Source organism: Triturus cristatus, chromosome 4_1 (assembly GCF_964204655.1).
Source record: "Triturus cristatus chromosome 4_1, aTriCri1.1, whole genome shotgun sequence".
Taxonomy (NCBI): domain Eukaryota; kingdom Metazoa; phylum Chordata; class Amphibia; order Caudata; family Salamandridae; genus Triturus; species Triturus cristatus.
This window is the reverse complement of record NC_140585.1, coordinates 738,080,805-738,106,160: the sequence shown is the minus strand read 5'-3', so window position 1 is coordinate 738,106,160 and position 25,356 is coordinate 738,080,805. Positions and strand designations below refer to the sequence as shown.

At 44.2% G+C, this 25,356-nt stretch overlaps 2 protein-coding genes across 2 annotated transcripts in view; one reads left to right on the top strand and one right to left on the bottom strand.

Annotated features, from left to right (window-relative positions):
- The window catches only part of LOC146855440 (uncharacterized), an 896,684-nt gene that overhangs the window by 134,580 nt on the left and 736,748 nt on the right, over positions 1-25,356 (top strand). The gene's annotated exons all lie outside the window — the stretch shown is intronic.
- LOC146855441 (endogenous retrovirus group PABLB member 1 Env polyprotein-like) lies at positions 1,267-2,805 on the bottom strand. Its single transcript, XM_085650607.1, has one exon. The coding sequence runs from the start codon at positions 2,803-2,805 to the stop codon at positions 1,267-1,269; it is 1,539 nt and encodes a 512-aa protein (XP_085506733.1).

The following is a 25,356-nucleotide window of genomic DNA, read 5'->3' as shown; positions in this document are numbered from 1 at the left end:
CCTAGAATACATAACATACAAATCATAACATAAAACAAAAACTCTAAAACGAGTGAGTAGGAGGGAGGGTGGAAGAATGCGCGGAGGAGTCATGTGGGATGGTGGAAAATTGCCATTGCCAAAGTTGCAAATAGGGTCACTGGCAGAGAGAGAGTATGTGACAGTTTCTTTATTGTGCAGGCAAGCTGCGAATAAAGACATCAAGAGTTTCCCATATACATTGCAATGTAATAGGGTTGACTTTGTTAAGAGTCTGGGATATATGGGTGTTTCTAAGATAAGTGACCCATGATCATCATGTATGATAAGAAACATTATTAATGGATTTCCAGTCAATCAGAATTGCCTGAAGGGCAATGGTAAGTAGCAGCTATTGTTAAATGGTAGCGGCAGTTGCAGTCGATAACCTTTCAAGATTTGCCCGGCGGTAATCGCCTCTTATACCATTCGATGATTTAACCAACAAAAGAGGCAGGCGCCGGAGACTGGAAGGCAGGAAACAAAGTTTTATTCCGTCGGAGTAGATCACATCAGATCAGACAGCAAGGTATCGTCACGAGGTGCTCTAACCACATCTCTGAGGCCTGGCCTCTTATACACAGGTTTATGACTTTATTGCCGGTTTATCATACATGGCACATTCTTGAGATCGCTTCGATACATGAAAGAACATCCTCAGAATCCCTACTTCAAGCTCGTTCCCACACATATCTACAGTGGAAGTCCCCACCCCACCCACAGTAGGAGATGGCTATCACACAGCTGGACATTCCGCCAATTCCCGGGGGTGTGTGCGACTGGTCGGGTCTCAGGGGGTGGGGGGGGCCTTGATCTACTGTAATCCCTTTGATGTGGGGTGTTTCCCTTACAGTAGGGGCAATAAACTGCATCCGCAGGGCTAGGTGATGGCCTGGGATCGGCCCGGACAATCGGGCGCAGAGGAAGGGGGTTATCAAAGAGATGTATGACCATGTATGGGATGTCGGTCAGGCGTGGGATGTGGTTCCATGGCAGGGTCGCGCAGAAGGAGAGGGTTTATGGCCCGTGTATGAGAGAGCAGGGGTGGTCAGCGTGTGGGGGGATGTTCGCAGCGCCAGAGGGACGCGCTGGCGATCGACAATGAGCAGGGAGAGAGGCCATGGTGCCTAAAATGGCTGCCGTGTGTTTTTGCGTGTGGTGCTGGGGAAAGACAAGATGGCGCAGATAATGTTCAGATACGAACTAAATTTCCACAGTCCTCCCTTTTAACATATCTCGCCAGCTTGCTTAGTTCGGATCTATCCCCATAATATTATGCATTTCTACCTCATACAAAGCTTTCATACGTTCGGCTTCAAAGTCCAGAGTCTTAGGACAGATACAGTTTGTAAAAAGTGAACACAGAGGTGGCAAGCATTGAATACCCAGGCAGCATCCACATAGTATCACGATTGGTATCAGGATAAACATAAACAACCTCCACCCCCAACTTTTAATAGTGTCCCAAAACCAACTCCCAAGCGACCATCCTTCTTGCTCCTGATGAACCTCTGCGGAAAGTCTGTGGAGGTGTTCAATCGCCTTGTAGACTGAGGGTGAGTTATCCGGTACGTAGGTACAACAGCTGGACCCAATGATGCAGCATGCTCCTCCACGATCGGCCAGAACTACGTCTAGAACGAGGCGGTTCTGAAGAGCTACCAGGCGGACGGCCTGAAGCTCAGCGGTGTTGTTGGTGAGGATGCCGGCTGTAATGTTCATTGTTGTTTCGACTGCCTGGGTTAAGTGGCGGATGGCACGGCTGTTTGCCATTGGGCCCCAAAGTGGAACAAGTCCTTTTACTGCGTCCATGAACTGTGCTCCAGTGGAGTCGGCTTGCGCAATGTCTTTGGCACGTTTCTGTCGGTGATGGTTTGCTGGAGCCACATATGTCGGAGGAAGGACAAAAGCGATGTAGCAGGTGCCTCCCCAACCTTTCGGAAGCCAGGTGTAGGCCTTAGTACCACAGACGAAGTACATATTTGGGGAGGTAACAAAGGAGGGTGGATCAACTGAGTCCAATGTTCGGGTGATGAGGCAGGAGCTGTGGCCCACCAGCTGCGCCCCCAGGCCTTCGAGGCACACAAGTCCAGTGATGTTGATGACGGATAGGGCCACTGTTAGGGTGGCGGCCGTTCGTTTCCGGAGGTAAGAGAAGGTGGGTCTGGCTGGGTTGTTGAACACCTGCATTTCAACTCGTTCTTTGGCAGGGATGTCCATGTGAAAGGAAGTGTTCGATCTCAGAGGACAGAAGGGGGCAGAAGTTTTTCCAGTTTTGTTCAGCCAGAACCCATGGTAGAAGTGTGACACAGTTTTGCCGGAAGTGGCATTGTCCTTGTAGCTTTCTTGCAGGAGGATTAGCCAGGCGAGGCAGGAACCATGGACAGAAAAAGGTGAAGGGATGAAAGGGATAGAGTGTCCAGTGGCATGTGGTAGCAATCCACAGATCCAGCAATTAGTGGCATTGGCGGCAAGATTGTGTTGGTGGAGCAACTGCACAAAAGAGTTATTCCAGAACTCCTTACGCCTTTCTCGGAGTTGGGGTGAAAGTGAGATCAGATGGTGTTCTTTCATGGTGGTAGGTTGAACGGTGGTCAGCAATGTCTTATGAGCGGGTGCGCTCTCCTCCATGATCCAGAAGGTGACCATGAGGAGAAGGCAAAAGAGAAGGGTAATAAAAAGTGCAATAGTCTTTGAGCTGTGCATTTTGTCAGTCTTTGGGTTTTTGTAGTGGATCTTCGGACGTCCGGTTGCTTCCATCATCTTCATGTCGGGTGCTTCCATCATCTTCAAGGGACTCGGTAGCGGGCAGAACCACAGACTTTGTTTAATTTCTCTTCTGGAGGCCTTTGGGGTGATTAGGCTACCGTTTTGAGATTTCGACTTAGTTCGTGGTCTGCTTAGCCGAGGTTCCCTCCTTTCGTCGCAGGTTATACCCTTCCTTGGATGGCACAGTGGGATCGGGATATTTCATTAATTCAAGTGTCTCTGTATCCGGGTAGCAGCTCAGGGATGGTCGGTCTTTGTCCAGGGGTTCCTCTTGGGCGGTGATGTTGTCGGTTGTCGTCAGGGTCGGTGATATCTTCTTACAATGGTGTGCGTGCAGCCAATTACGCTTCCCCTCCACTCGAAGAGCTGTTCGGGTGGTGATTAGGACTTGCAGGGGGCCCGTCCACCGGGGCTCCAGACTCTTGGTGCGCTGGAAGTTACGCACTAAGACAAAGTCACCGGGTTGGATGTCGTGCCCGGGGCCCCTGGAAGCATCGGGAATGGCTTGCAGCACCTGCTGATGGATAACAGACAACGTTTTAGTTAGGTTGTACAAATAGTCAGACATGAGGACGTCCGGGACGTCGTGGATGGATGTCGGTTTCGGTGCAGTCCAAAGGTTCATGGGCCGCCCGAAGACGACCTCGTAGGGGGTTAAGTGGTGTTTGGTAGGAGTGGAACGCATTGATAGCAATGCTAGCGGGAGAGCGTCTGGCCATGTTAGTCCTGTGGTTGCAACTATCTTGGCTATTTTGAGTTTAAACGTGGCATTATGTCGTTCAACCAAGCCCGCAGATTGGGGGTGGAAGACCGCATGAAATTTCTGTTTTACACCCAACCCTTTTAAGATGAGTTGGATAACTTCGGCTACGAAGTGGGGGCCGTTGTCGCTCCACAGAATTCGACAAAGGCTGTAACGGGGGAAGAATTCTTTCAGCAATACTTTTGCGGTAGTCATAGCAGTGTTGTCGCGGGTTGGGTAGGCTTCCACCCACTTGCTGAAGGCACACACAACGACAAGTACGTACTTCAAACCTTGGCACCTTTCTAATTGGATGTAGTCCATTTGTAGGACTTCAAAGGGGTGATTAGGAACCCCAAACCCTCCCCGGGGTACAGCAGTTCCTTTCCCAGGGTTGTGTTGGAGGCATACCAGGCATTGTTGGACCAGACGTTTGGCTGAGTCTGGGATCTTGTCATTGTGCCAAACTTTGGAGATGAGTTCGATCATGGGGGCAGACCCTATGTGTGCGGGGGAGTGTGCCATGGTCAGCATGGGGATCAAGTATGAGTCATGTAGCAACCATTTGTTCGAGTCTTTAGTTCACCAGCAACCGTCATCGTCCTTCAATCCCACCCGTGCCCATTCAGTCAATTCGTGTGGTGAGCTGGCTAATTGGATGTCCCTAATCGTTTCTCTAGCATCCTTCCACTTCTCAGTTTGTGACCTGGTCACATACATGCGTGTCGTGGACCTATTCTCGGCTGTGGTTCGGGCAGTAATGTCAGCCAGAGCATTTCCCTGTCCTATAATGTCTGTCACCTTCTTGTGTGCCTGGCATTTGATCACAGGTAGCCGTGTGGGGAGGAGGACTGCTTCGGTCAAAGCGGAGACTAGATCTCCATGTAAGATGGGTGTGCCATGTGAAGTCAGGAATCCCCTCTCTTTCCATAGGAGCCCAAAGTGGTGAACTACCCCGAAGGCGTACTGACTGTCTGTGTAAATGTTTGCGGTAGTCCCTGCTGCTAGGATGCATGCTCGTGTGAGAGCGATCAGTTCAGCCGCCTGCGCGGATCGCTGTGTGATGCGGGCTGTCTCTACAACTGTTCGGGCTGTGGTGACTGCATAGGCGGCTGAGGTGGTGCCATCGGGGAGCTTGATGCATGAGCCATCTACCCACAGTTCTCCGTCAGGGTCCGGGAAGGCAGTATCTCGGAGGTCAACCCTACTCTTGGTCTGTTCGTCGGTGAGGGTCACGCAGTCATGTATAGAGGATGCATTGGGGTCGGTGTCAGGGAGAGGTAGTAGAGTAGCTGGATTCAGAGTGGTGCATCGTTTCAATGTGATGTGGGGTGCAAGCAGAGTCAGTTCATAACCAGTCAGTCGTGCGCTAGTCAGGTGCTGAGTTTTGGTCTGGTTCAGGAGGGTGTCAACCGCATGGGGTACTAATACAGTGAGGGGGTTCGAGAGCACGATCCCCTCACTTTGTCGGATAGAGACAGCAGCGGCGGCTACTGCTCGAAGGCAGGCGGGCAAAGCTCTGGCTACAGGGTCAAGAGTGGCAGAGAAGTAGGCACAAGGGCGTTGTTTAGGACCTATGGACTGGGTTAGAACAGACAACGCGCATCCCTCCCTTTCGTGGGTGAAGAGGGAGAAAGGTTTAGTGTAGTCTGGGGTTCCTAGGACTGGTGCTGAACAAAGGGCATCTTGCAATTCTTTGAAGGAGGACTGGCATTCGGGTGTCCAGGGGAGGGGGAAGGGGACGTCTTTAGCCAGCAGGGAAAGCAGAGGTTTTACAATGAGGCTGAAGTTTGGCAACCACTGTCGACAGAAGGAGGTGAGACCAACCAGGGACCGCACTTGCTTCTGCGTTTTGGGGACAAAATTCGGTCAGGTGTAAGTTTCCTCCCGTCTTTGGATAGTAGGTGGCCTAGATATGTCACTTGGGGTTGGCAGAATTGCAACTTATTCCTGGAGACCTTGTGACCGTTTTCCGCGAGGAAGTGGAGGAGGTGAATGGTGGCTGTGGCGGCAAGTGGAGTGGTGTCGGCCGCCAAAAGAATGTCATCGACGTACTGTATTAACACCACTCCATCGGGTAGTTGGACTGCATCTAGTTGTCTCTTGAGGGCTTGGCTATAAATGCTGGGACTCTCAGTGTAGCCTTGGGGTGCCCTACAGAATCTGTACGAACGGGCTTTTAAAGTGAAGCCGAACAGGTAGCGGCTGTCTGGGTGGATGGGGATGGAAAAGAATGCGTTCTTGAGATCAATAACGGTAAAGGTGGTGGCAGTGGACGGAATCAGGGTGAGGATGGTGGTGATGTCTGAGACCACGGGGTACTGAGGTATGACTACTTTGTTAACTTCTCGTAAGTCAACAATGAAGCGGTATGCTTTCTCATCTCCCTCGCCTTGCTTTTTTACAATGGGTAGGATAGGGCTGTTGCAAACATTACTGACTACTTCTTCTACCACTCCTGCATCGACTAGGGACTGGAGGATTTCCACCAAAGCCTTCTCGCCTTCGGGCGATATCCGATACTGTGGAAGCTTTGGGAGCACTGCGTCCGGTCGGACGGTTATGTGTACAGGGTCGATCACCATGCGCCCTACATCTGAGTCGGTTTTAGCCCATAGATGTGAGGGTAACGTGTCGAGTAGGGACAGGTCAGCATCGGTTATAGAGAACATACGTCGTGTGAAACAAGGCCTGAACAGATCTGGGTTATCGTGCAGGATGACTCGAACTCCGTCTGGGGAACATCTGATGGTAGCTCGGAAATGTTTTAGCAAATCGAGTCCCATAATAGCATCGGGGGTGTTGGAGGAGAGCAGAAATGTCGCATCAGTGATGTTATCTTCTAAGTCAAAGGAGATTGGTGCGGACAAGGGATTAGTGGAGGGCGTTCCATCAAAGCCTATTGAGGTTACGTGTGAGCCAGACAAGGGTGCCCTAGGAATCAGTCGTTTAGATAACGCACTACTTGTCGCCCCAGTATCTACCAAAAATGGAGACTTTGTGCCCAAGACCTTAGCAGTGACGTAAGGACCTTGCTGGTCAACACGGAGTTCGACTGGATCCCTCCCTTGCCCCTGGCGGTCCTATGCAAAGTCATGGGTGTTCTCGTAGTCGGACTGCTGGCACTGGTTCTGTCGGGGGCGGTCAAAGGTGTTTGGTCTGCCTGGCCTGTCGTTTGTGGCGTTGTTAGTGTACCCTCGTCCCTGTCCTCTACTTCTGGGGTCATGTGCTATGTCTCTGGTGTCTCTATTTCTGTTCATTTCCAGAAGGACCGGGCACTGAGATTTCCAGTGTCCGAACCCTCTACAGAACGCACATTGGTTCCCGTCTAAGTCTCTTCGTCCAGCGTAGGGTGCAGGTGTATGGTCTCTAGGGGGTAGCTTTCTAGGAGCGGTCGGTTGGTAATTTCCTTTGGGAGGCTCCCTTCCTATGGTCACCCCTTGTAACTGAGCTATCATTACTCTTTCCTTCAGTTCCTTTTTCTTTCTTTCGGACGCCCTATCGCTCTCATTCTTTTGGTGTTCGTAGTATTGGGCCATCTGAAGGATAGCTGCGGGTTTGGAGGCTGCCCAACTACTTTCGCTGGTCTGTAGCTTCTGGGAGACTTCTTGTGACAGACCCTTCACGTAATTCTGGACAAAGAGGTGATGTCCGGTTGCAGTGGTCATGTCCTGGCCACTATAATCGGAAAACACTGTCTCGAATCGAGAGAAGTATTCAGACACATCCTCCTGGGGTTTCTGGCGACAAGCCGTCACTATCGACCAGTCTACCTTTCTTTCTGGGATTAGAGTCTTCAATTTCTGTACAATCTTGTCTGGGAGCTCCAATATGGCTTTTGGGGGTTTTTGTCCCGGTTCTCGCTGTTTATCTATGGTATCGAGTTGTACCCAGGTATATCCGAACGGCACAGCGTGGTCGACTTTCCGGATTTGCTTCCACACATCAGCCGGCAGACATAACCCGAAGAACAAGTCGATATCTGCTAAGGTCATTATTGTTGAACCTAAGGCTGTACCTAGTTCGATGTAGAAGGCAGTTGGGTTCTTTCTTAAGTCGGGTAGGGTTTTTCTAAAGGTCAAAATGTCTTGTCGGTCCCATGGCTGGTAGACCCAGTTATATACAACCCTTCCCTTCGCATCTTGGTGGTTGATGTCGTCGTGTGTTCCCTGACCTCGTGGGGGGACCCAGTAGGGGGCGGCTTCTTTGATGGGCATCATGGTATCAGCCCTTCCTGCCTGGGGTTCAGTCGCTATGGGGGTCTCTGCTTTGGTTGTCTGTCTGTGTTCGTTAAGATGCCGGGAGACCTCGAGTGTACGAGTGAAGAGGTCCGTCACATCGCCCTCTCCTCCTTCCCCAATGTCTACCTTCCTATATAGGGTCGCTAAGCCTTCGGGACCTTTATCGTGGTACCTATCCTCATATGTATTCAGGGCGTGATAACAAAGTCGTACGACGAAGTGCCGTCTGTGGTTGTCGGCATACGAGTTATACATGTCTGTTATATACTCCTCACTTTCCTTTCGCTCTACTAGTGTCCTTACTATCTTATCGATTCCGGCTCGTTCATCCTTTGTTAGTCGATTCACTCTGGCAGAATCTTTCTTTCTCATTTCAGGGTCATCTAACGTTATTGCTAACGTTGTGTTCAGTACAAGAGGCTCGGCCGGCGCGGAGGCCGTGAGGACCGAGGCCCTGGTACTGCTTTCGCTTGCGTTTGGGGGTTGTGGGTGCTGTGCTACCGGTTGGGAGGGTGCGTATGGAGGGGGCATATAGATGATCGGGGGACCTAATAGCAACTCGTCATTCGTTTGTTGCTTGGAAGGTAACTCAGGGTAGAGCGTAGAGGGGGTCCTAACAGTTTACTGGCCTGATGTTTCAGACTCTTGTTTTAGTTTAGCTTCCTTTCTCTCCTTTATCTCTTCCTCTAACTTTCTAGCGGCAAGGTGAGCTGCCTTTCGTAATTCCTGTTCTGCTTTTACTTCTTCCCTCTTTTTCCGTTGTGTTGCTTCTTTGCGCCACATGCCGATACTGTCGAGCATAGTAGGCGTCGTTTTATTACTACGTAGAGCTATTTCTAGCGTTTCCATTTTATGGTCATCGAAGGATCCCATCAGTGGCCACTGACTCTCGGGGTCCTTCTTTGTATATTTATGCCATAGCTTGCTATAAGCTATGGCGACTAGTCCGTATTTATTGAACATGTCCTTATTAGGGGTGCCTTCCAGTGGAGCCGGATGGTTCACCTCTAATAAGCGGTCCAGGCAGAACCAACTACCAATCAGTGGGGAGAAGATAGGCATGACGGGTTACAACGGGGACAAAAGTCAGCACTAACTATCTTTTCACTGCTTGCAAAGACTAGATAGAATATCTCTATTCCACGTTAATTGCAAGCAGAGAATACCTCCAAAGAACCAATATCGAACAACTAGTGTTCGGACAATCAATCAATCAATGGTGAGAAAGAGATAAGCACGACGGGTTACAATGGGGGACAAAAGTCTGCGTTACTTATCCTTCACTGTCTGCAAAGACTAGACAGAATATCCCTATTCTACGTTGTTTGCAAACAGAGAATATCTCAAGAAGTACTATTCTTCAAAACAATCAATGTTCGGACAATCAATCAATGGGGAGATAAAAATAGGCACGACGGGTTACAATGGGGACAAAAGTCTGCGTTACCTACCCTTCACTATCTGCAAAGGAAGAGAGAGTATTTCTACTCTTCCCCGTTTGTAGACAGCGAATATCTCAAGGAGAACAATCAATAAGCAATACTAGTATTTTCAATCAATCAATCAATCATTTCGCAATTTGTCGTGTTTCACGACCTTACCCGGACCGCATGGACAGTTTCTCGTCTTCCGCCTCCAGCGCCCGATCGTCCTCTACTCTTCGTATTTGCCGCGGCACTGCTGACGGTTCCCAGTCAGGACCGTAGATCACTCGAGAGAGGTCTGTTCGGAACCAGTGAAGTTCGGATGATCGGCTGCCAGACGAGGGTCTATCAGGCAGGAGCTCTCCCGATCGCTGCAGTCGTTCACTCTGTCGTTGGGACCTCTCTCACTGGATCCACGTGTCGCTGATGGGCCCCACGCTTGGGACGCCAATTGTTAAATGGTGAACAACATTTCAAGAAACTCAGACAAGACCACAATTCATTCTTTTGTGTTCTTTTTTATCAAAAATAAATCTTTTTTTAGAATGTTTCAACACCTTTCATTAATTAAGTACAGAAACTTCATTCAATTTCAACCTTGGCAACCAAGACTACTGTCTTTTTTCTCAACTTAAGCAGTAGTCATTGACACTTTTACACAAATATGCACCTTACATAGTTGGTCATATGATATTAGACCAATTTACACATTTGTAATATATGCAACACAACACATGAAAATTATTTATGTTGAAGAAGTGTCACAGCGTCGACGTTTCGGTCTCTTAAAGTTCATTTCCTGAGACCATCATCAGGACTCAAGTTGCACCACGTATCTATCATAGAAATATACATAAATTACTAACATTTTTAATCATCTGAGCTTATCTATTATTATTGTCACTACACTGAAGGAAAACAGATGTCTCCCATTTAAACCACCCGATAAAGTGTGTCCGTGTCAATTCACCTAGTGACCCAAAAACCATGACAAAAGACCAAGTAACACCAAATATGTGCCATGGAGTAAACTTTAAAGTGTGTAATTTCTACCACAAATAATGTCTTCTCAAAAGACGTCCAATAACAACTATGCCTCCCTTCATCAAAACCGAGACACTTACTTATACTTTCATGTGAAGCCTTAAGCTCACGTAATCCAATTCTATATGAGAGCGCTCAATCTAAAACAGAATTAAAAGCAGAATGAAAGTCCTAAGTCTCCTCAAAAGACCTATTTCCAAAACGAAAGTTGGTAAACATGCTGTCTGTCAGTACTTACATAAAGCGACCACCTTCGTCTGCGCTTATACAATCTGAAAAGAAAGAAACCGGGTCAAACGAAACTCGTCACCTACTATTATGTGGAGGTGGCAGAGCCCTCCCAAGAAAGGCGCTTACTTCGTCTCCACCAAGTCAGCTCTCTTCGTACCGCTCGCTCAACAAATCCGAGAAGCCACCACCCCCACGTGTGGGAATCATTTAAGCGTTAGCATCATCGCAATCCGCCTTGTCTAAGGGTTAAATGCGTCGGCCATCTTGGAACGGAGTCGTCTACTCCGACATAGCAATGTAAATTCAATATTAAATGCCTTCGGTTGTATCATAAGGTTCTCTACTTTTAGCCCACCTATTTTATAAACAGCAGAAGTGTATATAGAAATTAATACCAGTCACATATTATAACCTCCGTACAAAATATTATATACTCAAACATGACCGTTTTAAGGTTAAGAATGATTGTTAGGTGGGTTACGGCACCCGGATATAAAAATAAGCGCCATTATATTGGGAAAATTCTACTCGTATGTAGTGTGACCTGGACTCAAAAGCGTCATAAAGATCAGTCAGATATAGAGTGTCAACTGTCGGCCATCTTTAAACGGAGCCTACTAGTCCGGCACAACCATATCCTTGGACACAAGAAGTGCCCTTTTTCATACCAATGTTCTAGGTGACACAATTAAGAACATATCAAACTAAAAGCTGTTTACATGATATAACTCATTACTAATCTCAATCCTGAGCAGTAGTAAGAATATCAGCCATAGGCATATTTGTATACAGACTGGAGAATCTTGTGCACTATATCCTGACTCAGTAAGTCACTAGTTGACGCATTCCACACCATCAATTGAATAGCAGTCAAGGTTCAAACATATGACTCCAAATACAGATACACTCATTCGCTATCTAACAGCAGAACCCGAGCACAGATATATTGATGTATTTCGGAGCTGAAGGTACATAGTTTACAAGGTGGCTAAAGTTTGCCATTCAATATAAGAGTTCAGTCCCTTCTCAACAGTTTTAGCTGACCAGATCCACCTGTTTTCCTTCATTGTAAGTAGACGATCCACATTTTGTCTGCGTTTAGTGTTTTTCACAGTTTCTAACACAAACCACTTCATATCAAGAGGGGTGTGCCCCTTTTCAATGTAATGTTCCACCATGGGTGCTGTTACAATCTTGCACCTGATACGTGATTGATGTTGAATTATACGTTTTTTAACTTCTTGCGTTGTTTTGCCAATATAATAAAGGGCACAGGGGCATTCTATACAGTAGATCACATTCCTAGTAAGACAGTTTGTATGTTGTCGTAATGCCCATTCTTTTCCATTCAAAACACAGGATTTTACCACTGATGTTGTGGGGCAAGCTGTGCAATGTCCACAGGGATGGTGGCCCATTATGGGTGGAAGTCCCCATAAATTTGTCAGAGTGGTAGGGGCTGGTTCTTTATATGCTTTGACAAGGGAATCTTTTAGATTCCTTGCCCTTTTAAATGCAAAACGAGGTGTTGTCAACTGGGGTTCTACCTTTTGAATCAAATGCCAATTTTTGGTTACTATCTTCTTGATAGAATTGGATTCAGTTCCGAAAGTTGTGACACAGGTAATAACCTCTTGTGTGGATGCCAATTTAGTCTTTGTTTCCAATAGTGCTTGTCGATCATAGTACCAAGCTCTTTTGAGAGAGCGTTTGACCAATCTATATGGGTAGCCTCTCATCCCCAATTTGTACTGAAATATTTTGGCTTCTCTGAAACAATCCTCCCGTTTGGTGCAGTTCCGTTTGATACGAAGGAACTGCCCAAACAGGAGGTTATCTCGTAGGTTACGTGGATGATGGCTGGAATACTTAAGCAATGTATTCCTTGCGGTTGGTTTAGTAAATAAACTAGTAGACAGGTTGCCGTCATCGTTCCAGATCCGTAAATCCAGGAAATTGACTGCCTGTACATCATAGTCCATAGTAAATTTTAGGTGGTTATTCTGTTGGTTGACCCAGGACAGGAATTCGTGTAATCTATCAACGGAACCCTCCCATATTAAGAATACGTCATCAATGTAACGGAGATATTTTTTTATCTCTTTCTCAAAAGGGTTGTTGTTATAAATCACCTTATCTTCAAATGCAGCTACATATAGATTTGCTATATCTGGAGCAAAAATTGCGCCCATAGCGACTCCCTTCACTTGGACATAAAAATCGCCATTGAAAATGAAGTAGTTCTGTTCAAGTGCAATTCTTGCACATTTGATGATAAAATCTGACGGTACCTGATGTGGGCGGACTCTTTGTTCTAATATAGTATTGATCACCTCTAGGGCCTCATGTTGGGGTATACTGGTATACAAGCTTTCTATATCCATCGTAACGAGGATATTGTGATGTTTATCGAAAGCTTGTCCCTCTACCTCCACAATCACATGTGTGCTGTCTCTTGTATAAGATTTTGTCAGCACTACAAACGGTTTGATGAAGAAATCTGTATATTCGGCCAGAGGTTGTAAAATAGATTGGCAGCCAGCCACAATAGGTCTTCCCGGGGTTTTTTTGTCATCCTTATGTATTTTTGGCAGCGTATAAAACGCTGGTATGGAAAAGTCATTTTTGTTCAGGTAGTCAAATTCCTTAGGACTCAACCATAGGTTGTCACGTCCACTCTTTGTCAAATCAAGGATCTCTTTTCTGATTCTGTCTGTGGGGTCTCTTGCTAATTTCACATAATGGGTGATGTTATTTAATTGACTCAAAACTTCAGCATCATAATCAATTTTGTCCTGTATAATGATACTACCACCCTTGTCAGCAGGTTTGATAATGATATCATCCCTGCCAGCAAGGGTTTTCAGTGTAAGATGTTCGTCTTTTGTAAAGTTATATTTTACATATTGTCTGTCTTTGAACATTTGGGCAATTTCCATCAGTACTATATTTTCAAAAGTGACAAATTCTTTGGGAATCAAATTAGTAGGTGGATAGAAAGTTGAGGGACAACGTAGACCTGTAACACTATTCTGTGTGACAAAAGGAGTTTTACTGAACATGTACTTTAGACGAATAGTTCTGAAAAACTTGTACAATTCAATTTGTGTTACAAACATATCATTTCTATTGGTAGGAACATACGATAGCCCATGACTCAGCAACTCAATCTCTTTACTACCAAGTTCGTGTTTTGATAGATTGAATATGGGAACTACCTCTAAGTTCTGGTGATTATGTCTACTCATTGTAGTTGGACTATCAGTTACCCTTGACTCTACCATTCGTAATATGTGTTCCTGGTCTGTCGAAATCCCGGAGTGTATTGGTTCCTGAACCACCCTCTCCTGGTATTGCGTGTTCTGCCTCTTTGTGGGTGTGTGCCCCTTCCTAAAAAAGACGACGATGAAGTGGTCTGGTTCTGTCCTCTGCCGTATCGATAGTTAGGAGTACCTCCACGGCTGTTATTCTCATCTGAACTGGAAGAACCAGTATCAGAGAACGTTGTGTGTTTAGGTACCCAATTAGACTGGTTAGGATTCTGTTGAAAAAAATCTTTTTTCAAAAATGGATAGGTCCGCTCTCTAGAGTAGTTCTTTATATCTTTTTGTAATTTTTCTGTCTTTTTTAGTATATTATTTTTCTGAAAATCAGAAATAATAGTCTCTAGTTTTTGCAAAAATTCTCGGGCATCCGTTACTGTAGTATCCTCTAGAATCTGTTTTTCCAAATCTGCTATCTCTGCTTTCAGCTTATCTATATGTTTTAAAGCTGTTTCTATGCTGAGAACCATCCAGCTTCGTGAGCATTTGTTTGAAACGAAGCTGAACCCTACTTTGAAGTCCTCATCATCTACAAAAATGCCTGGAATATTCAGTACCTGTAACCCCACCGGGATTATATTGTTATTCAAACAATCTGTAAGGAATTTGGCATGTAATTCTGTTCTTATGAGTTTCTTATGTAGCCTTTCTAGATTATTCCTTAATGAGGTCTGTTGGATATTCTGACTATTCCCACCGCTAGATGGACCTAGGAGAGATGGTCCTCCTGCTATCTTTGCTATATATTCGTCTGAGTATGTAAGTGTTTCTTGTTCTGACATCGGGGAGCAGTATTTGTGGTTGATCACTAAATAATGCTTTCTGTCAAAATTTCTAACTAACAATTTTGCTAACAACAATTTCTAAAATAACCTTCAGTGTAACAACAATACAAATAATCAAAAACAACCACTTTTTCAAAAGGGCCCTTGCAGAAAGATCTGCGCTTACAAATGTACACAACAATAGGGCAACCCAGTAAACCCCAAGGGATTGGGTATAATATCTTAACACACAAATAAACCTTGAGGATTTATTTAAATTATATTTGTCAATTGAATCGTCACCGAAGTGAACAACATTTCAAGAAACTCAGACAAGACCACAATTCATTCTTTTGTGTTCTTTTTTATCAAAAATAAATCTTTTTTTAGAATGTTTCAACACCTTTCATTAATTAAGTACAGAAACTTCATTCAATTTCAACCTTGGCAACCAAGACTACTGTCTTTTTTCTCAACTTAAGCAGTAGTCATTGACACTTTTACACAAATATGCACCTTACACAGTTGGTCATATGATATTAGACCAATTTACACATTTGTAATATATGCAACACAACACATGAAAATTATTTATGTTGAAGAAGTGTCACAGCGTCGACGTTTCGGTCTCTTAAAGTTCATTTCCTGAGACCATCATCAGGACTCAAGTTGCACCACGTATCTATCATAGAAATATACATAAATTACTAACATTTTTAATCATCTGAGCTTATCTATTATTATTGTCACTACACTGAAGGAAAACAGATGTCTCCCATTTAAACCACCCGATAAAGTGTGTCCGTGTCAATTCACCTAGTGACCCAAAAACCATGAAAAGAACACAAAAGAATGAATTGTGGTCTTGTCTGAGTTTCTTGAAATGTTGTTCACTTCGGTGACGATTCAATTGACAAATATAAGTTAAATAAATCCTCAAGGTTTATTTGTGTGTTAAGATATTATACCCAATCCCTTGGGGTTTACTGGGTTGCCCTATTGTTGTGTACATTTGTAAGCGCAGATCTTTCTGCAAGGGCCCTTTTGAAAAAGTGGTTGTTTTTGATTATTTGTATTGTTGTTACACTGAAGGTTATTTTAGAAATTGTTGTTAGCAAAATTGTTAGTTAGAAATTTTGACAGAAAGCATTATTTAGTGATCAACCACAAATACTGCTCCCCGATGTCAGAACAAGAAACACTTACATACTCAGACGAATATATAGCAAAGATAGCAGGAGGACCATCTCTCCTAGGTCCATCTAGCGGTGGGAATAGTCAGAATATCCAACAGACCTCATTAAGGAATAATCTAGAAAGGCTACATAAGAAACTCATAAGAAGAGAATTACATGCCAAATTCCTTACAGATTGTTTGAATAACAATATAATCCCGGTGGGGTTACAGGTACGGAATATTCCAGTCATTTTTGTAGATGATGAGGACTTCAAAGTAGGGTTCAGCTTCGTTTCAAACAAATGCTCACGAAGCTGGATGGTTCTCAGCATAGAAACAGCTTTAAAACATATAGATAAGCTGAAAGCAGAGATAGCAGATTTGGAAAAACAGATTCTAGAGGATACTACAGTAACGGATGCCCGAGAATTTTTGCAAAAACTAGAGACTATTATTTCTGATTTTCAGAAAAATAATATACTAAAAAAGACAGAAAAATTACAAAAAGATATAAAGAACTACTCTAGAGAGCGGACCTATCCATTTTTGAAAAAAGATTTTTTTCAACAGAATCCTAACCAGTCTAATTGGGTACCTAAACACACAACGTTCTCTGATACTGGTTCTTCCAGTTCAGATGAGAATAACAGCCGTGGAGGTACTCCTAACTATAGATACGGCAGAGGACAGAACCAGACCACTTCATCGTCGTCTTTTTTAGGAAGGGGCACACACCCACAAAGAGGCAGAACACGCAATACCAGGAGAGGGTGGTTCAGGAACCAATACACTCCGGGATTTCGACAGACCAGGAACACATATTACGAATGGTAGAGTCAAGGGTAACTGATAGTCCAACTACAATGAGTAGACATAATCACCAGAACTTAGAGGTAGTTCCCATATTCAATCTGTCAAAACACGAACTTGGTAGTAAAGAGATTGAGTTGCTGAGTCATGGGCTATCGTATGTTCCTACCAATAGAAATGATATGTTTGTAACACAAATTGAATTGTACAAGTTTTTCAGAACTATTCGTCTAAAGTACATGTTCAGTAAAACTCCTTTTGTCACACAGAATAGTGTTACAGGTCTACGTTGTCCCTCAACTTTCTATCCACCTACTAATTTGATTCCCAAAGAATTTGTCACTTTTGAAAATATAGTACTGATGGAAATTGACCAAATGTTCAAAGACAGACAATATGTAAAATATAACTTTACAAAAGACGAACATCTTACACTGAAAACCCTTGCTGGCAGGGATGATATCATTATCAAACCTGCTGACAAGGGTGGTAGTATCATTATACAGGACAAAATTGATTATGATGCTGAAGTTTTGAGTCAATTAAATAACATCACCCATTATGTGAAATTAGCAAGAGACCCCACAGACAGAATCAGAAAAGAGATCCTTGATTTGACAAAGAGTGGACGTGACAACCTATGGTTGAGTCCTAAGGAATTTGACTACCTGAACAAAAATGACTTTTCCATACCAGCGTTTTATACGCTGCCAAAAATACATAAGGATGACAAAAAAACCCCGGGAAGACCTATTGTGGCTGGCTGCCAATCTATTTTACAACCTCTGGCCGAATATACAGATTTCTTCATCAAACCGTTTGTATTGCTGACAAAATCTTATACAAGAGACAGCACACATGTGATTGTGGAGGTAGAGGGACAAGCTTTCGATAAACATCACAATATCCTCGTTACGATGGATATAGAAAGCTTGTATACCAGTATACCCCAACATGAGGCCCTAGAGGTGATCAATACTATATTAGAACAAAGAGTCCGCCCACATCAGGTACCGTCAGATTTTATCATCAAATGTGCAAGAATTGCACTTGAACAGAACTACTTCATTTTCAATGGCGATTTTTATGTCCAAGTGAAGGGAGTCGCTATGGGTGCAATTTTTGCTCCAGATATAGCGAATCTATATGTAGCTGCATTTGAAGATAAGGTGATTTATAACAACAACCCTTTTGAGAAAGAGATAAAAAAATATCTCCGTTACATTGATGACGTATTCTTAATATGGGAGGGTTCCATTGATAGATTTTACGAATTCCTGTCCTGGGTCAACCAACAGAATAACCACCTAAAATTTACTATGGACTATGATATACAGGGAGTCAATTTCCTGGATTTACGGATCTGGAACGATGACGGCAACCTGTCTACTAGTTTATTTACTAAACCAACCGCAAGGAATACATTGCTTAAGTATTCCAGCCATCATCCACGTAACCTACGAGATAACCTCCCGTTTGGGCAGTTCCTTCTTATCAAACGGAACTGCACCAAACGGGAGGATTATTTCAGAGAAGCCAAAATATTACAGTACAAATTGGGGATGAGAGGCTACCCATATAGATTGGTCAAACGCTCTCTCAAAAGAGCTTGGTACTATGATCGACAAGCACTATTGGAAACGAAGACTAAATTGCCATCCACACAAGAGGTTATTACCTGTGTCACAACTTTCGGAACTGAATCCAATTCTATCAAGAAGATAGTAACCAAAAATTGGCATTTGATTCAAAAGGTAGAACCCCAGTTGACAACACCTCGTTTTGCATTTAAAAGGGCAAGGAATCTAAAAGATTCCCTTGTCAAAGCATATAAAGAACCAGCCCCTACCACTCTGACAAATTTATGGGGACTTCCACCCATAATGGGCCACCATCCCTGTGGACATTGCACAGCTTGCCCCACAACATCAGTGGTAAAATCCTGTGTTTTGAATGGAAAAGAATGGGCATTACGACAACATACAAACTGTCTTACTAGGAATGTGATCTACTGTATAGAATGCCCCTGTGCCCTTTATTATATTGGCAAAACAACGCAAGAAGTTAAAAAACGTATAATTCAACATCAATAGCGTATCAGGTGCAAGATTGTAACAGCACCCATGGTGGAACATTATATTGAAAAGGGGCACACCCCTCTTGATATGAAGTGGTTTGTGTTAGAAACTGTGAAAAACACTAAACGCAGACAAAATGTGGATCGTCTACTTACAATGAAGGAAAACAGGTGGATCTGGTCAGCTAAAACTGTTGAGAAGGGACTGAACTCTTATATTGAATGGCAAACTTTAGCCACCTTGTAAACTATGTACCTTCAGCTCCGAAATACATCAATATATCTGTGCTCGGGTTCTGCTGTTAGATAGCGAATGAGTGTATCTGTATTTGGAGTCATATGTTTGAACCTTGACTACTATTCAATTGATGGTGTGGGATGCGTCAACTAGTGACTTACTGAGTCAGGATATAGTGCACAAGATTCTCCAGTCTGTATACAAATATGCCTATGGCTGATATTCTTACTACTGCTCAGGATTGAGATTAGTAATGAGTTATATCATGTAAACAGCTTTTAGTTTGATATGTTCTTAATTGTGTCACCTAGAACATTGGTATGAAAAAGGGCACTTCTTGTGTCCAAGGATATGGTTGTGCCGGACTAGTAGGCTCCGTTTAAAGATGGCCGACAGTTGACACTCTATATCTGACTGATCTTTATGACGCTTTTGAGTCCAGGTCACACTACATACGAGTAGAATTTTCCCAATATAATGGCGCTTATTTTTATATCCGGGTGCCGTAACCCACCTAACAATCATTCTTAACCTTAAAACGGTCATGTTTGAGTATATAATATTTTGTACGGAGGTTATAATATGTGACTGGTATTAATTTCTATATACACTTCTGCTGTTTATAAAATAGGTGGGCTAAAAGTAGAGAACCTTATGATACAACCGAAGGCATTTAATATTGAATTTACATTGCTATGTCGGAGTAGACGACTCCGTTCCAAGATGGCCGACGCATTTAACCCTTAGACAAGGCGGATTGCGATGATGCTAACGCTTAAATGATTCCCACACGTGGGGGTGGTGGCTTCTCGGATTTGTTGAGCGAGCGGTACGAAGAGAGCTGACTTGGTGGAGACGAAGTAAGCGCCTTTCTTGGGAGGGCTCTGCCACCTCCACATAATAGTAGGTGACGAGTTTCGTTTGACCCGGTTTCTTTCTTTTCAGATTGTATAAGCGCAGACGAAGGTGGTCGCTTTATGTAAGTACTGACAGACAGCATGTTTACCAACTTTCGTTTTGGAAATAGGTCTTTTGAGGAGACTTAGGACTTTCATTCTGCTTTTAATTCTGTTTTAGATTGAGCGCTCTCATATAGAATTGGATTACGTGAGCTTAAGGCTTCACATGAAAGTATAAGTAAGTGTCTCGGTTTTGATGAAGGGAGGCATAGTTGTTATTGGACGTCTTTTGAGAAGACATTATTTGTGGTAGAAATTACACACTTTAAAGTTTACTCTACAGCACATATTTGGTGTTACTTGGTCTTTTGTCATGGTTTTTGGGTCACTAGGTGAATTGACACGGACACACTTTATCGGGTGGTTTAAATGGGAGACATCTGTTTTCCTTCAGTGTAGTGACAATAATAATAGATAAGCTCAGATGATTAAAAATTTTAGTAATTTATGTATATTTCTATGATAGATACGTGGTGCAACTTGAGTCCTGATGATGGTCTCAGGAAATGAACTTTAAGAGACCGAAACGTCGACGCTGTGACACTTCTTCAACATAAATAATTTTCATGTGTTGTGTTGCATATATTACAAATGTGTAAATTGGTCTAATATCATATGACCAACTGTGTAAGGTGCATATTTGTGTAAAAGTGTCAATGACTACTGCTTAAGTTGAGAAAAAAGACAGTAGTCTTGGTTGCCAAGGTTGAAATTGAATGAAGTTTCTGTACTTAATTAATGAAAGGTGTTGAAACATTCTAAAAAAAGATTTATTTTTGATAAAAAAGAACACAAAAGAATGAATTGTGGTCTTGTCTGAGTTTCTTGAAATGTCGTTCACTTCGGTGACGATTCAATTGACAAATATAAGTTAAATAAATCCTCAAGGTTTATTTGTGTGTTAAGATATTATACCCAATCCCTTGGGGTTTACTGGGTTGCCCTATTGTTGTGTACAATTGTTAAATGGTAGCGGCAGTTGCAGTCGATAACCTTTCAAGATTTGCCCGGCGGTAATCGCCTCTTATACCATTCGATGATTTAACCAACAAAAGAGGCAGGCGCCGGAGACTGGAAGGCAGGAAACAAAGTTTTATTCCGTCGGAGTAGATCACATCAGATCAGACAGCAAGGTATCGTCACGAGGTGCTCTAACCACATCTCTGAGGCCTGGCCTCTTATACACAGGTTTATGACTTTATTGCCGGTTTATCATACATGGCACATTCTTGAGATCGCTTTGATACATGAAAGAACATCCTCAGAATCCCTACTTCAAGCTCGTTCCCACACATATCTACAGTGGAAGTCCCCACCCCACCCACAGTTGGAGATGGCAATCACACAGCTGGACATTCCGCCAATTCCTGGGGGTGTGTGCGACTGGTCGGGTCTCAGGGGGTGGGGGGGGGGCCTTGATCTACTCTAATCCCTTTGATGTGGAGTGTTTCCCTTACAGTAGGGGCAATAAACTGCATCCGCAGGGCTAGGTGATGGCCTGGGATCGGCCCAGACAATCGGGCACAGAGGAAGGGGGTTATCAAAGAGATGTATGACCATGTATGGGATGTCGGTCAGGCGTGGGATGTGGTTCCATGGCAGGGTCGCGCAGAAGGAGAGGGTTTATGGCCCGTGTATGAGAGAGCGGGGGTGGTCAGCGCGTGGGGGGATGTTCACAGCGCCAGAGGGACGCGCTGGCGATCGACAATGAGCAGGGAGAGAGGCCATGGTGCCTAAAATGGCTGCCGTGTGTTTTTGCGTGTGGTGCTGGGGAAAGACAAGATGGCGCAGATAATGTTCAGATACGAACTAAATTTCCACACTATGGTAAAAAAAAGTCTGAATCTGGGAGATCGATTGGTGGCTCAGCTGACTGTGAACCAAGAATAATCAACAGGCAGGATAGAGGGATGATGGTTTTGAAAATTTTGTGCAGTTGGAAGGAGACCGGTATGAGTAAGGAAAGAACATATGCACATCGCCAGGCAATGAGTTACAAGCCCTGCATGTGTGGGTGTCTTTACGTTTTAGTCTGAAGAGTTTAGCAGGAGTCCAATAGAGTAAGTGGGCAGCAAAGCAAGAAGCATTCTTAATTTCTTTAAATGCACCTCCTGCTGCAGTATGTGCAAATATCATCACATCTTCTTTCGGGACGGTACTTATTTTTATTTAAACTGAAATAAAAGCAATAATTCTTAGCATAAAAACCAGCAATTATATGGGCCTAGATGGCTTTAGTAAAATTATATACACAAAAAAAGTGGCCCGGGCAAAATCTTTACGCCCATATTTTGAGCCAATGGCGGCAACAATGGAGATTCCAGATAGTTAGTGAGGCTCATTGATTACTGTTATAGTATAGAAGTGGAGGAACTCGAGTGTCCCACTAACTATCGACTTATCGCTTTACTTGATGTGGTATATAAAATCTTCACCAAAATTCTTATGTAAGAGGGCAAAAATTATTCTAATTTAATCCTGCAAGAACAGGCATGTTTTAGATCAAGACACCCAACTGGCCATCATATATTTGTTTTGAATTATACTAAAAAGGAAGAAGCTGGGTCCTTTTGTGTTGCGTGTTGTTGATTTTAAATTAGCATTCAGCACGGTTAATCACAATACTCTGTGATCTAAGCTTGCCTCTATTGGGATTCGAAAAGCTCTTCAAATACCCCAAATTGCATTACCTCATCATCCCCTCCCTCACTATTCTTCATTACAACAATGAGGCATTCCTGCAGTTTACTCCATGCCGGCGAGTCTGGTGCAAGCCAGAAAACAGTGGTTCCAGTACGCGGTGGCTGAGGCTGTGCTTCCAGGTCGATGACCAACAGCCAGTGAGGCAGCTGCGATTGGGGGACACGCAGCTCCTCTGCTGACAGTTTCTTTCACCTTACAGTAAGGGCCTCGTACTAGGTAATTTTTTCTTACTTTGCTGCACTTGTGTACTTTGGGGATTAGTTGGCTGTTTTACAGCCATCTTATTGGTATCTATGGCTGGATATTTTATCTCTTTCTTATGGATCTGGTCCTTGTGGTGTTTGCTGCCTATTTGAAGGGGGCAGCCTGTTCAGTGCTCATTATTAATAATGCCAGCATTCAAGCACAAGCAAGTTTTGTCATCTTATTAGAAGAATGAGCCTATAGCTGCTCGCTGGAACAAGTCCAGGGGCTCAGCTGAACATTTGGCTTTGCTATCTGCCTCTGAGGTCCAGGATATGATTGAGGCGGCTGTAGCAAGGGCATTCAAAAACAGAGCTAAAGCCAGGCGCAGGGGCTCATGTCCTGATGTGGGTACAGTGGTTTCCCTCTCTGGGAAATCAAGGGCTTCGGAGACTGACTGCCTCTCCACTTCTACAGGGAAGTTTGTGCATAGAGAAGAGATCCCAGACATTCTGCAGCACATTCAGGAGAATTTGGGTTTTTCAGCTTTCCCATCCTCTGAGGTGGTAGAAGGCATGCTTACGCAACATGATAAAACTCCTGTTTTTTCTATGCCATTTAATGGCAGAATTAAGAACTTTTTTACTGGTGAATGGCGAGCCCTGGAACACTCCTCAGTTCGCAGGTTTCTGCACAATCTGTATCCGCTGGAGGAGGGTGAGGACTCTCTGCCAGACACAGTTAAGGTGGACGCCATTCTGGCTACTCTGATTGTTTGTATTGCTATAAATCCTGAAGATTGTTCTCCTTCAAATGCTACAGACAAAAAGATTGAGGGGGCACTCAAGAAGGCTTTCTCCGCTGAGAATCCTACCCTGAAAGCTGGTATTTATTCAGCTTATGTGAGTACGTCTCTGGTTTCAGACTTTGAAAAGTTGGCCACGGCTATTCAGGAGGAAACTGATTGTTCTGAATTTCTGGGTCACATGGAGGAACATGCCAAGTTGCTGGCCGTCATGTCTTCGGATGTCTTGAAACCTTTAGCCATGGTGACAGGTTCCATGGTGTTGGTCCAGAGAAATATGTGGATGAGGACTTGGAACGTGGACTATTTATAGAAATCTTTTCTGCTGAAGATCCTGTTAGAGGGTAAATTGCTGTTTGGGGATCAGTTGGACAGCTTGATTCTCAAGGATCATAAACATACTCTGCATACAAAAGGAAGTCATTTTCTTCTCAGTGCTTTTGGGATCAGCCTTCTTCCTCTTCTTCTTTTTGTTCCGCTCAGAAACATTCCAGGCCATTTCAGATCATCTGAGGAAGTTCCAGCACAAAAAGTAATCGGCCTCAGCAGAGGCGAAAGATCAGCAAAGTTCCTTCAAGAGGAAGTCCTGACAACTATTGCAGGGGGTTGTCCATTCCTGTAGACTGCAGACTTTTGTTTTTCCTGGATGCCTGTAGACAGGATGTGAAGGATCTACTGGCCTTGAACATTTTTAGGACCGGCTATCTTATCGACTTTGTCAATCCAAGAGGCACCATCTGTACTCCTATCACCTGGGATCCAGAGAAGAAACTGAGGGGGTTCAGGCTCTTCTAGTAAGGAAGTCTATTGTTCCTGTTCCCTTGGCAGAGCAGGAAAAGGGTTGCTATTCAATTATTTTTCTTGTTCAGAAGGTTCCTGGGGGTTTTGGGCCGGATCTGGATCTGAATGGGTGGGTCAGGACAGTTCATTTCAAGATGGTGACCTTACAGTCCATAATTCCCTTGGTCAGCATTCAGGACTTTATGACTTACATTGAACTTTAAGATGCCTACCTACATGTTCCCATGGCTCTAGGTCATCAGAGGTGTCTGAGATTTGTGATAGCGCCAACCACTTTCAGTTAGCTGTATTGCCATTTTGTCTGAAGTCCACCCGATGGTCTTTTTAAAAGTGTTAGCCCCTATGGTGGTGTTGGCTCACCGTCAGGGGATCTTCCTTAATCCTTACATAGATGATTGGTTGGTTCATGCTCCTATGAGACTGTTGGCTCGCCGACACACAGGGTGGTGCTGGTCATTTTGCAGGGGACCGGTTTTCTTGTAAATCCGGAAAAACCCTGCCTTGTTCTGGCCCAGGATTGTCACTTTATTGGGGCAAGGATTCTTACCTATTTATACGTGGTCATGTTGCCAGATGTAAGGGTGGCAAAGATCTTTTTGGTTTTTTTTGCAGAGTTTTATATAGCACGAACTTGACCCGAATCCAATCAGGTATAAGAGCGCTTTACATAGCACCAGTAACGTTACATGATGACACACATTCATTTTTTGTTAGGCACGGGGAGATTAAGTGATTTGTCCAGAATCACAAGATGTTCAGCATCATTACCGAGACACAAACCCAGTTCCCCAGGTCCGAGGTCGAGCTGCCTAGCCATTAGGCCAACTCCTCTCTTCCACATTCTCTGCCTTTTAGCCATGCCCACCCAGGTGGCGGCGCATTGGCTTTAAGTTCAAGGGGAAATGGCAGCGACGGTGTTTCTGGTTCCCCGGGCTCTCTCTCGTTTGCACGAGCTGATGGCTCACATCCTGGTGCTTTGGTCTCCCCATTTTCTTCCCCTGTTGTCTCCGATTCCTCTCTCCCCTCAGATCAGGATGGACCTGGGTT

Excerpts from the sequence above, each read along its gene's own strand:
- LOC146855441 (XM_085650607.1), bottom strand. The coding sequence starts at position 2,805 with ATGATGGAAGCACCCGACATGAAGATGATGGAAGCAACCGGACGTCCG.